The sequence below is a fragment of the Oncorhynchus masou genome, chromosome 19 (assembly GCF_036934945.1).
Source record: "Oncorhynchus masou masou isolate Uvic2021 chromosome 19, UVic_Omas_1.1, whole genome shotgun sequence".
Lineage (NCBI taxonomy): Eukaryota > Metazoa > Chordata > Actinopteri > Salmoniformes > Salmonidae > Oncorhynchus > Oncorhynchus masou.
Window position 1 is genome coordinate 4,354,549 of NC_088230.1, and position 13,521 is coordinate 4,368,069.

General features: G+C 43.0%; 1 protein-coding gene across 1 annotated transcript in view; it reads left to right on the plus strand.

The window, feature by feature from the left end:
• The first annotated feature begins 19 nt into the window (after positions 1-19).
• mmut (methylmalonyl CoA mutase) overlaps positions 20-13,521 on the plus strand; it is a 43,927-nt gene continuing 30,425 nt past the window's right edge. Inside the window, exons 1-8 of the mRNA XM_064924580.1 lie at positions 20-105; positions 6,544-6,968; positions 7,248-7,615; positions 7,862-8,019; positions 10,040-10,211; positions 10,322-10,570; positions 10,728-10,839; positions 11,802-11,917. Of these exons, the coding sequence (XP_064780652.1) occupies positions 6,551-6,968; positions 7,248-7,615; positions 7,862-8,019; positions 10,040-10,211; positions 10,322-10,570; positions 10,728-10,839; positions 11,802-11,917 (1,593 nt within the window). The 5' untranslated portion in view covers positions 20-105; positions 6,544-6,550. The remainder of the gene's footprint in view (positions 106-6,543; positions 6,969-7,247; positions 7,616-7,861; positions 8,020-10,039; positions 10,212-10,321; positions 10,571-10,727; positions 10,840-11,801; positions 11,918-13,521) is intronic.

Consider the following 13,521-nt stretch of genomic DNA (forward strand, 5'->3'; position numbering starts at 1 on the left):
GCGGAGTTTAACCAGCGGTGCTAGCTTGTGATTGGTCTATTACTAATGTTATGAAATATTATTGGCTGGACAAACATACGCCTTTACAACAACGCCACTGAGAAGGTAAGAAAACAAGGTCAGAATGTATACTTAAAAAATATTTGCCATTTCTGAACTGTGAGAGAACTACACTTCTGTAATAATGTTAGCGACAGACGGTCTTGCAGCCCATTTTACATTTGGGTTTAAAATAAACTACATCAAAGATGTAATGATTTGTTTAAATGCCAGGGCATTACAAGCTAGCTTGCTAACGGGTGCGTAACCAACATGCAGCGAACTTTTTACTGTCGTCCTACTAGCCTCTGCAATGACTTGCGTGTTTTGTTTATGCGATATTGACGTGACAGTAGCAGTTGGCTCCTCAATAAACGTTTATCGTATGATACCACTGTTTATCGTACTTCGTGAATATGGCGTTAGCTTAACCTGGCGTTCAAACGGTTGCAATTAAATGAATGGCTCTACAGCTAATGGTTACCGACTGGCAGATTGTTATTGGTGTTTTCAAGACAATTCGGTTAGTTTAGAGTTTCCTATTGGTAGATTCTAACAACGTTTTTCCAAGTGTGAAATGTCACTTTCCGAGTTGTCTTGCACGCGGAATGTGTGGAATTCCCCTGGTCAGATGTTGGCCTGCATTGACAATGCACTGCATTTGTTATCAACTATGTAATCGACTGACAGATTGCTATAACATATGACGTGGTTAGCTGATACGAAAAATACATATGCAGGCCTTGTAAGATCTGACAGGCGTCAGCAACGCCAATGATGTATAGAAATCATTGGCCCGGGAAGAGGAATGTGGCCAATATGTTAGCATCAACATCCGGGTAATTGTCTACTCCAACATCCGGGGAATTGTATACTGTTCTTGTCAAGCTTTGATTGACATGGTCAAGGCCAAATAATATTTGAGAAAAGCTGAAAAAGGAACCCGTTCTGACGCGAACTTTATTTTGTCCTTGGTTGCGACGTTTCGCACAGCATTAACGGTGTATCATACAGCGTTTACCAATGTATTTATTATTTGACAAGACATTATCAATAAATGGTGTGCATGTTATCAAATTGTGAATTTATGGACCACAAAGACAATCAATCACTTTGAGCAGTAATGATTCTCAAAAGCAGTGACAGCCTCTGTTCCTTGTGTAAGGGGTTCTCAAACTTTTGGGGGCCGGGGACCCCTTTTGTGACAACAAATTAATCCGGGACCCCCAAAATCAGAACACAACTCGAGTGAGCTAAAAGTGGCATACAAAGATTTTTACTCTGACTTTGGCAGTGCATGGCCGGATGAACCAAGTCTCTGGTATAAGTCTTCCTGGTAAATGAACATTTTAAAGGAAAAGGAGAGAAGTTTTCAAGTTAATTTCCTGTAGTGTTGTCACGATACCAGCTATAGCACATATTTTACATACAGCAGGTTTTTTTTATAGGACATAAGAGTTTAGTCTGCTTTGTGTTTTCCTTTTTGCCATGAAAATGAAAAAGTATTTTTGTATCGCAATACTGGTGACAACCCTATTTTCCTGTAATTCGACATATTTTGTTACGTGGTCAGAGAGAAGTTTTGTTGTTGCAGCTTTAAATCTACTATCCTGCAATTCTAAACATTTTTCCATGAGGAGTTTTAAAGCATAAAGGAAAATTCTCCAGCACCACCCCAACATCAACATATGTGGCACGTTTCTTTGTTTTGTATTCAAAAATATGTTTCCAATGACATCACCAACCAATTAGTAGACAGTATCTACACACAAAATCCCACGATGCACACTGATGACGTCAAAACATTTTGGGGGAATACAAGAAGTATTGAGTTGAAAAATCTATAATTGGTGGAGCATTGCGGATACAAATATCCCTGTGAGCCTCCCAGGCCCAAATTGTAGATTAATAATATCTAATTGTATGGTATTACACACTTATTCCACAGAGCCCTTGGCCAAAATGTGTTTAATCTGTTGTCAGTAATATAACAAAATATGTTTATTTTGGGATCTGGTTGCGGACCCCACTTTGAGAACCGCTGAGTTGTAGAGAACTCTGATGGCACCATTATATACAAACATGGCACTGTTTTGTTAATTTCAGACACTAATTCATAAAAAGGTCTGTTGTGAAACATTCTATAAACTCTATGGTGTTTTAATGTAATTGATAAATCGGGTAGAAAATGCAGATTCGCCACTGGACAGTTCTCTCCACCTGCTCTAAGCCAAAGCTCGCTCCACCCCCCCCCCCCCCACCCACCTCCAAGTAGTTTTTAGAATCAGCCCCATTACTCCTGCAGGTGGCAGAGATGGATTGTGTAACGTCTTTGGCTTGATTTTGTTCGAAAGGGAAGAAATTCATCTTTCTGTTGTATGTGTATATATAGACACTGCTCAAAATAATAAAGGGAACACTAAAATAACACATCCTAGATCTGAATGAATTAAATATTCTTATTAAATACTTTTTTTCTTTACATGAATGTGCTGACAACAAAATCACACATTATCAATGGAAATCAAATGTATCAACCCATGGAGGTCTGGATTTGGAGTCACACTCAAAATTAAAGTGGAAAACCACACTACAGGCTGATCCAACTTTGATGTAATGTCCTTAAAACAAGTCAAAATGAGGCTCAGTAGTGTGTGTGGCCTCCACGACCTCCCTACAATGCCTGTATGACCTCCCAGACCCCTACAATGTCTGGGCATGCTCCTGATGAGGTGGCAGATGGTCTGACACCTCCAGATGGGATCTCCTCCCAGACCATTTTGCAGGGCTCTGGCAGTGCTCCTCCTGCTCCTCCTTGCACAAAGGCGGAGGTAGCGGTCCTGCTGCTGGGTTGTTTCCCTCCTACGGCCTCCTCCACGTCTCCTGATGTACTGGCCTGTCTCCTGGTAGCGCCTCCATGCTCTGGACGCTCTGACAGACACAGCAAACCTTCTTGCCACAGCTCGCATTGATGTCCCATCCTGGATGAGCTGCACTACCTGAGCCACTTGTGTGGGTTGTAGACTCCGTCTCATGCTACCACTAGAGTGAAAGCACCGCCAGCATTCAAAAGTGACCAAAACATCAGCCAGGAAGCATAGGAACTGGGAAGTGGTCTGTAGTTATCACCTGCAGAACCACTCCTTTATTGGGGGTGTCTTGCTAATTGCGTATAATTTCCACCTGTTGTCTATTCCATTTGCACAACAGCATGTGAAATGTATTGTCAATAATGTGTTGCTTCCTAAGTGGACAGTTTGATTTCACAGAAGTGTGATTAACTTGGAGTTACATTGTGTTGTTCAAGTGTTCCCTTTATTTTTTTGAGCAGTGTATATATATATATACACCACCAGAAAGATTAAATATATACATACTGTATATCATAGGTGTCCTGCAAAACCATTGATTTCAAAGTTTAACAAACATACACAAGGACTACTTTAAAAAAAAAAAATCTATTTACACTGACAATTTATTTTTTCTGGAAGAACTGTGCAGATGCTATGTTTGGTAACTGAATTTCTGTACAATCTCCCTCTGTTTTTTTATGTGACCACTTTTCCCAAAAACTCTTAAATATCTGCTCTGAATGAATATTCAAAGATGCCTGCAGAAAGAATGGGTGTCAGCTATGATGTGACACTGAACTGTACGACACAGAAATGCATGTCACTCTTTTTTTATGATGATGTATCCTAAATAGGTACACAAAGGTAGAAATATGCAAAATGATTCTACACACTCGCCATTATTGTAATGTGCTCCGCCACCAAACAAGACCAAAGTTTGTCGGTCTGGACTAAACCAAATCTGATCCTATCATATACGTATATGTTTCACAAGTTTGGACATCAAAGTACATCTCAGTAGACTAGAGTGTAGTTCAGTACATTATAGTGTACACCACTCTAGTGTTCTCTACTGTGTACTGTATTGAACTGTACTCCACTCTATTCTACTGTACAGGACTATACTATAGTCTACTTTACTGTACTCGATTCTACTGTAAAGTACTGAACCGTACTCTACTTTACTGTACTCTGCTGTACTGTGCTTTACAAATGTTTGAAACAAACATCTAGGATTTGGAGGGAGAGAGAGAACAGTAGCAGATGAGAGACCGCTAACTATGATTTCCTTTGTAGCCAATTCAATTACAGTAATTCTGTTACACATTTTTGGGTTATTCTGTTATCAGTTTGGTAACTCATAAACATTTATATCAGTAAAAACACAAACTAATTGGTAGGTCTACGTTTTACTTGTGTGAACTTTCATTGTCCTCCCTCCTCATGAGGGAGAGAAAGTAGAAAATATCTTGGATATGTGGGTTTTTGGTAACGGAATGATTTTTAAATTTACAGAAAGTTACCTATACTTTTTACCTGTGTGTTTTATCAGTTTCTTTATGAACATATTTAGCAAACTAGATGACAGTAGCTAAAGCAAGGGGCTATAGAGCACACAAATATTTAGCAAACTAGATGACAGTAGCTAAAGCAAGGGGCTATAGAGCACACAAATATTTAGCATACTAGATGACAGTAGCTAAAGCAAGGGCCTATAGAGCACACAAATATTTAGCATACTAGATGACAGTAGCTAAAGCAAGGGGCTATAGAGCACACAAATATTTAGCAAACTAGATGACAGTAGCTAAAGCAAGGGGCTATAGAGCACACAAATATTTAGCAAACTAGATGACATTAGCTAAAGCAAGGGGCTATAGAGCACACAAATATTTAGCAAACTAGATGACAGTAGCTAAAGCAAGGGGCTATAGAGCACACAAATATTTAGCAAACTAGATGACAGTAGCTAAAGCAAGGGGCTATAGAGCACACAAATATTTAGCAAACTAGATGACAGTAGCTAAAGCAAGGGGCTATAGAGCACACAAATATTTAGCATACTAGATGACAGTAGCTAAAGCAAGGGCCTATAGAGCACACAAATATTTAGCAAACTAGATGACAGTAGCTAAAGCAAGGGGCTATAGAGCACACAAGTAGGCTACAAATGTATGCTGGGCCTGTCATGCCCTGAGCTTGTGAAGAGAGCACTACTGGAGAAAAATGTACATAAGTATTCAGACCCTTTGCTATGAGACTCGAAATCAAACTCAGGTGCATCCTGTTTCCATTGATCATCTTTCAGATGTTTCTACAACTTGATTGGAGTCCAGCTGTGGTAAATTCAATTGATTGGACATTATTTGGAAAGGCACACACCTGTCTATATAAGGTCCCACAGTTGGCGGTGCATGTCAGAGCAAAAATCAAACCATGAGGTCGAAGGGATTATCTGTAGATCTCTGAGATATGATTGTGTCGAGGCACAGATCTGGGGAAGGGTACCAAAACATTTCTGCAGCTTTGAAGGTCCCCATAAACATTCTTAAATGGAAGAAGTTTGGAACCACCAAGACTCGCCTTAGCAAAAAAAAACAATCTTTTTTTGGCTTTGTCATTATTGTGTGTAGATTGACGAGGGGGAAAAAACAATTGAATCAATTTTAGAATAAGGCTGTAACGTAACAAAATGTGGAAAAAGTCAAGGGGTCTGAATACTTTCCGAATGCACTGTAGATGCTCCAGTCTACATTAGAACCCGTGACTGGCCAGCCAGTCTGTCTCCATAGTTACTCATCCAAGAACCCTCACTATGACTACACTATCCTCTTAGGATTCTTCACATACAACGCATCACAAGGCACTGTGTGTGTGTCCGGCTCCGTAATCTCCCTCATTTACTTGTCCACAGGGGACCCAGTCAAATGTCATTGTTCACTGTGAAGAATCATATTATATTCATTCGGCATGTGTTCAATATCCCTTTTCTCTTGTCTCATTCCCTCTATAAATAACACACACACCACCCTCCATCCATCCTCTCTCTATTGGGGCGTATGCTGAAATGTTTCTGAAATAATTTTACAGATTTGGTAACAGAATTTCACATTTTAATCACTTAATAATTCCTAAACAAATGTATACCATTAAAAACGTACCATAACTAGTTGATAGGCCTACCTTTTACTTGTTACTTATTTGAACTCATGAGAGAGAGAGAAATTAGAAAACAATTTAAAGATGTGTTTTTTTTTGGTAACAGAATTTACAGAAGGAGATTTATTTTATTTTTTCCTAAACTAAATATTTCTACATTATTGTGTTTTGATCTATTTCTAAATCTTTTAAGACTTTTTCTGGTATATGTTTTTTAAGATCCATTTTCTATCTGTTTGACAAGAAATCAAAGCCTTCGCTTATTGGTCATTTTGTTAATGGAAAATGGGTTGAAAAATGTAATTATGACTTACTTTCAGAAAAATATAGAATTAGCTTTCATTTGACACCCAATGTTGGTGCTCATGGGTCCTTTTACCAGGAAATCACCAATACTCAACAAATGAAACCAGAGGGATTTCCTGATGTCTCATTCTCTTGTCCCACTGTTTTTCATTCCTCTCCTCCTGTGTCTCATGTGTTACTGATCCAGGCCCGTCATGCTGACCGCACAGAAGACATGTGTCGCTCTGGCTGCACGCCGACTTCTAGGAGCTCCCTGCTCCTCACACGGATTCATCAACACACGCTCACAGACGCACTCCCGACAGTTTCGTACTGCAACGCCCTGTCAGGATGAAGTGGACCTGCACCCGGAGTGGGCCAGCCTGGCCAAAAAACAACTGAAAGGGAAGAACCCAGAAGACCTGATCTGGCGCACGCCGGAGGGCCTCAACATCAAACCCGTCTACACTAAAGCAGACTCTGCAACGAAGCCAGACGAACTGCCGGGGGTCTTCCCTTACACTAGGGGGCCCTACCCCACCATGTACACGTTCAGGCCCTGGACCATCAGGCAGTATGCTGGCTTCAGCACCGTGGAGGAGAGCAACAAGTTCTACCGGGACAACATTAAAGGTACTGCACAATACTCACTGCTGGTGTGACCAACTGGGGTTTTATGATAGAATATTGAAGTGAACCCAGGTTGTTGGAGGCTAAGTGGCACTTGTGAATCTTGTGATTGTTGTCTGTCTAGAAATGGACTCTGTCAGGTTTAATCAGGCAAGAGTTCTTTCTCTACTTTATAGGTTAATAAAACAACATTTAAGTACATGTTTTTATGTGCTTATTTTTGGTTACCTTTCCCATTGTAATAAGTATAACTTCTCTCTCTCTCGCTCTCTCTTTCTACAGCGGGTCAACAGGGTCTCTCGGTGGCCTTCGACCTCCCGACTCACCGCGGGTATGACTCCGACAACCCCCGTGTCCATGGCGATGTCGGAATGGCGGGGGTCGCCATAGATACCGTGGAGGACACCAAGATGCTGTTTGACGGCATCCCGCTGGAGAAGATGTCGGTTTCTATGACGATGAATGGAGCGGTGATCCCGGTGCTGGCCATGTTCATCGTGACGGGGGAGGAGCAGGGGGTGCCCAAGGAGAAGCTGACGGGAACTATCCAGAATGACATCCTGAAGGAGTTCATGGTGCGCAACACCTATATCTTCCCCCCGGAACCTTCCATGCACGCCATCGCTGATATCTTTGCCTACACGTCCAAGGTAAGAACCTTAAAGCTACAACAGGGTAAAGCGTCCTCTGTACCTCGCTGCCTTGCAAATACAGTAAAAGTCCTCTTTAAAAAAAAAAATTCCACGGAAGAAACATCTAACTTAAGATACAGGCACGTACCTCAAATACAGGAGGTCCGTGACTGAACTCACACTGTTTCCCCATCATGATTGATTGATTATTGTTATGATTGATTGTTTTTGGTTGGTTGAATGACTGGTTGTTTCCTCCGGTAGCACATGCCCAAGTTCAACTCCATCTCCATCAGTGGTTACCATCTCCAGGAGGCCGGGGCGGACGCCATCTTGGAGGTGGCCTACACCATCGCCAACGGCCTGGAGTACTGCCGCACTGGGCTGAAAGCTGGCCTCACTATAGATGAGTTCGCCCCCAGGTGTGTGCACACACAGAGTGAGATCATACAGTGTGTGTTGTCCCAGGGACCTCATTCCTGTGTGCTGCAGTGCCTCAGAGTTAGTGGCTATGGGTTGTTTCTGGAGCGGTTCTCTTTGTGATTTTCCCTGTGTCACTCCCAGTGTCTCAGAGCAGTGAATGTCCTGTCAGACAGACAGAGGTCTCCTCTCCACTAGACAGCTATTCACAGACTGTCCTCTCTGGCTCGCTGTTTCACGTCCTGGTTTTTTGATGCAGAGCCATGTGATTTGCAGTGAGGTCAGAGGACACACACTCTAAATGACTCCCTAGGGTGAATGGCAGACTGCTGATTGACGTGTGGTTGTTCGAAGGAAGTACTTTAAAGTTGCTGCGAGTTGACTGTCCTTTCATTTAGCCATGAGTTTTGGCCAGCCTGCGCTTAGTCCATTGTTCGTTTAGTCGCTCACTTTGACATCTACAATAATGCAGATCTTTTTTGTTAAAAATGTCTCAAGTCACCTTATTGTCAGTCGCGCAGGTAATCACAGAGGTAGGTGACTGTAGTTCGTCCATGCATGTACACACAGACACACACTGCAGTGTTATTGATTGACGGGGTCCCCCTGAGCGGCACTGATATATGGCATGTGCATAGCATTATGGTCCTGTTAGGACTGTCAAAATCAATAGACCGAAAGTGCTTGCATTCAATGAATTGCTGTAAGCTATAATTGTCCTCAGCTGAGAGCTCTGCTGTTACAACACTCTGCTCTACACTTTAGCTGTCTATTCATTCCTTTTGGGAGTTTTAACCGTACTTATTGATTTATTACATCTTTGTGTTTTTTCTGTAAACACCCTATGTGGGCAACCTGTGTTCCTAGTAATTTCTCTGGAGCATCAATATGGACGTGTGTATAATAACAGACAGGTAACTGACACAGTAAAGGAAACACTTGAGTACATTAGGGATACAAAGTATATTGGAAGCAGGTGCTTCCACACAGGTGTGGTTCCTGTATTAATTAAGTAATTAACATCCCATCATGCTTAGGGTCATGTATAAAAATGCTCTGTTGGACATTATTTTGGCTACCATATCTAGAAGAAGAGATCTCCGTGACTTTGAAAGACGGGTCTCGGAGCATATGGTTTAAAGGCTGTGTGTGTCTCAGTAGCCAGATCTCAACCCAAGTGAACCCTCGTTGGAGATTCTGAAGCAGTGCCTGAGACAGTGTTTTCCAGCAGCATACCACTGCTGGCTTGCTTCTGAAGCTAAGCAGGGTTGGTCCTGGTCAGTTCCTGAATGGGAGACCAGATGCTGCTGGAAGTGGTGTTGGAGGGCCAGTAGGAGGCACTCTTTCCTCTGGTCTAAATTTTTTTTATCCCAATGCCCCAGGGCAGTGATTGGGCACTTGGACACTGCCCTGTGTAGGGTGCCGTCTTTCGGATGGGACGTTAAACGGGTGTCCTGACTCTCTGAGGTCATTAAAGATCCCATGGCACTTATCATAAGAGTAGAGGTGTTAACCCCGGTTTCCTGGCTAAATTCCCAATCTGGTCCTCAAACCATCATGGTCACCTAATAATTTCCAGTTTACAATTGGCTCATTCATCCCCCTCCTCTCCCCTGTAACTATTCCCCAGGTCGTTGCTGCAAATGAGAACGTGTTCTCAGTCAACTTACCTGGTAAAATAACAGATAAATAAAAATAAATCCATCAACAAAACACCAAATGATAGAATTTCTCGTGGAAGAAAGGTGTCGCATCCCTCCAATAGAGTTCCAGACACTTGTAGAATCTATGCCAAGGTGCATTGAAGCTGTTCTGGTGGCCCAGTGTTTTAATAGGAGACTATGTTGGTGTTTCCAATATTTTGCTAGTTACCTATATCTCTTGTGTATAGAATGGTATACTTTGAAAACTCACAGGGAATGTGCTTTCCAACAAAGGACATGCATACTTGGAATACATAGTATGAAGTAAAACCATGGGTACTTGTATACATCACTCTATACCCCTCCCTCTCTCCTCTAGGCTGTCATTCTTCTGGGGTATCGGTATGAACTTCTACATGGAGATTGCCAAGCTGAGGGCAGGCAGGAGGCTGTGGGCCATGCTCATTAAGGAGAAGTTCCAACCCAAGCTGGCCAAGTCTCTGCTCCTCAGGACCCACTGTCAGACCTCAGGCTGGTCCCTCACTGAACAGGTGGGCGGATGAAACCCATAATTAACTTTATTTGATCGAGGCCAAGTCATGTGAATGGGGTGAACCTATGACCTTCATATGTTCTGTATCGTGTATTCTGTTTTCTCCAGGACCCGTATAACAACGTGGTGCGTACTGTGATCGAGGCGATGGCTGCGGTGTTCGGGGGGACCCAGTCTCTACACACCAACTCTTTTGATGAGGCTTTGGGTCTACCAACGGTGAAGAGCGCCCGCATCGCACGCAACACACAGATAATCATCCAAGAGGAGTCTGGGATACCCAAGGTCGCCGACCCCTGGGGCGGGTCACACATGATGGAGGCGCTGACCGACGATGTCTACAACACTGCCCTAAAGGTGAGGGGTTAGAGGTCAGGGATTAGAGGTCAGGGACCGGTTAAGAGTCAGGGGGTCACACACACTTTACAGTATATTTAATGGTTGTTTGTATTGATTGTGTTCATGTTTAAATGCATTAGATGTTTATCAATTTATTTGATCCCCTCTCCTGTAGTTTATCAATGAGATCGAAGAGATGGGAGGCATGGCCAGAGCTGTGGCTGAAGGCATTCCTAAACTACGCATCGAGGAGTGTGCTGCTCGCAGACAGGCTCGCATCGACTCAGGTACTGCAGCAGAACATACACGTGCAGTGCAGACACACATGCACCCCTGTCCTTCTCCCATCTCCCCACCTCCCCGTCCCACCTTCTGTTCTCTTTTCCCACCCACCCACCCTCCGTCTTTTTATTCCCTCCTCTTTCTTACATCCTTCTTTCCTCCATCGTCTCACCTCCCCTCCTAAAAAGCCCCATATGTAATTCAGTGGGTATGTTGGAAGCATCAGTCCTCTACTCAGGCAGAACAGACACACTCCATATTTCATAGCTGCTCTTTTAAAGAGACATGTCCTGGAAGTCTGCCGGAATATAAGTAGCACTTGACATCTCAGCGGTCTATTTCCACAGCTCTAGTCAGGATCATACATTCATCATTGGCCTAGCGAACACTGGCCAGGGGAATATAACAGACTGTGCGTGTGTGTGAGAGTGAGCTGGCGTCTGAGCTCTGACCTCTCCATCTAAGCCTTTGATCTGATTGCAGACCCAAGGCTGTGCTTATCTGATGCCTGCACAGGGGTCGGGTCCTGTGAACATAGTGGGGGCTCCCAGGGCCACTGGGGTTTGTCTTGTGGACATGGCAGGGGTCGGCCTGGTTAGCACGCAAGGAGACCCGGCCGAACGCTACTGCTTTGATGCATGCTGAGAGGGGAGGGAGGAGGGGAAGAGTGGTAGAATAGAGGAGGTGGGGCCCACCACAGCCATTGAACACAGTAGGGATGGATGGGTTACTTTGTATTTCCCTGCTTTCTATTCCCTATATTTTCAGAGGTATATGGTATTAGCTGGTCATCGTGAAGTGAATACTGAAAGCTGTCAGAGAAAAACTAACTGCGATGTCTTCTATCGCTTCACTGAACCAGCAGCCAACAGACTAGGGTGGGTGTGTGCGTGCTTGCGTATGAGCGAGTATGCCTTTGCCTCTGCCCCCTTCTCTGACTGTGTGTCCCACTGGCTGTGCACCCCAGGTTCGGAGGTGATTGTTGGAGTGAATAAGTACCGTCTAGAGAAAGAGGAGTCCGTTGATGTGCTGGCTATCGACAACACCAACGTACGCAACAAGCAGATCGACAAACTCAAGAAGGTCAGTGTCATACTCGCCCCAAGACTCAATGCGTAATTCAACTAAATGACCCAACCAATCCTCCGGTCCTCTTCCGTTCATTTCTCCAGAGGGTCGGTTAGTAACACGTCTCCAAAATATTGACCTTTATTTAGTACTCCACCAACTTTGCCTGCTTCTTGGGCCTGGGAGGCAAAAAACACACACACACACACACAAGTTGGCTGCACAAGTTAGGCCCTTGGGTGGATCAGTCAGTGAGCATTGATAGAGTTATGGCTCCACAGTAGTAGTATGATAGTCTACATAGTCCAGACTCGAGGAAACATCTCAAATGACATAAGCCTGGTATCGTTGGCCTACAATGCCTCAATGCATCACAACTAAGGCCATTTTGTTTTTCTTGACCTCGCTATTTGACGCTAATCACAGTCCACAACCTCTTGGAAATTAAGGAAAAAGTTATCTTTTTAAACTGACTCGAGATATCGCATCATATAATACTACAACTAGGTTTTCCTCAAACCATATTGTGTCCCATGCGAGATGTATAGATTAAAGGCTCGATAAAAGGATAGACTTTGGATCGGTTAAGTTAAGGTTAAGACTTTCACCACACCTATTATTTTATTGTGAACATAATCCATTGATCTGTTTCTGGATTTGTGAGCTGTTGGCGAGGCCATTACGTGCCAATACCGGAGTAGGGACTTCTGGTATAAAACGCAACATAAATGTCTTTTCGTGAGAGTTGAAAATGAGATGGAAACCCATTTAACTTGTATTTTTTTTAACTCGGTACATAGGAATTTAGCGGGGAAAAAGTATTCGCGCACAGCTTTTTATCCAACTAGTCAATTTGATGGAAACACATCTTTGCTGGGAAAATGAGCATATAGTTTTTATGTGGATTTTTGAATATTCACAGAATATTCACCTTTGCCTCCAACCCCTTTCGAAGCATGGAACGGAATGTGGGTGGGGCTAGGTCTAAATAAGGGCGCTTTTCTTTTTTTTTACTCACACAAGCTCTGACGAAGGTCGTGAGGCCGATACGTAAAGAGCAGTGATACTATCAAGAGCAGTGTGCGGGTTCCTTTTTCCTTCATCTTGTTCAACTGTTACCATGCACCCGCAAAAAAGATTGCTCAGATGTGCGAGTGCCTTTTTGAATTTAGAATATTCACGTGGAAATCTATTGCCAATTGGATGGAAATCTAGCTTATCACAGGAAAGACAAGTAGGCAAGAAAGGCATAATGGAGACCAAATACCACAATACAGTGGGGGAAAAAAGTATTTAGTCAGCCACCAATTGTGCAAGTTCTCCCACTTAAAAAGATGAGAGGCCTGTAATTTTCATCATAGGTACACTTCAACTATGACAGGCAAAATGAGAAAAAAAATCCAGAAAATCACATTGTATGATTTTTAATGAATTTATTTGCAAATTATGGTGGAAAATAAGTATTTGGTCAATAACAAACGTTTATCTCAATACTTTGTTATATACCCTTTGTTGGCAATGACAGAGGTCAAAAGTTTTCTGTAAGTCTTCACAAGGTTTTCACACACTGTTGCTGGTATTTTGGCCCATTCCTCCATGCAGATCTCCTCTAGAGCAGT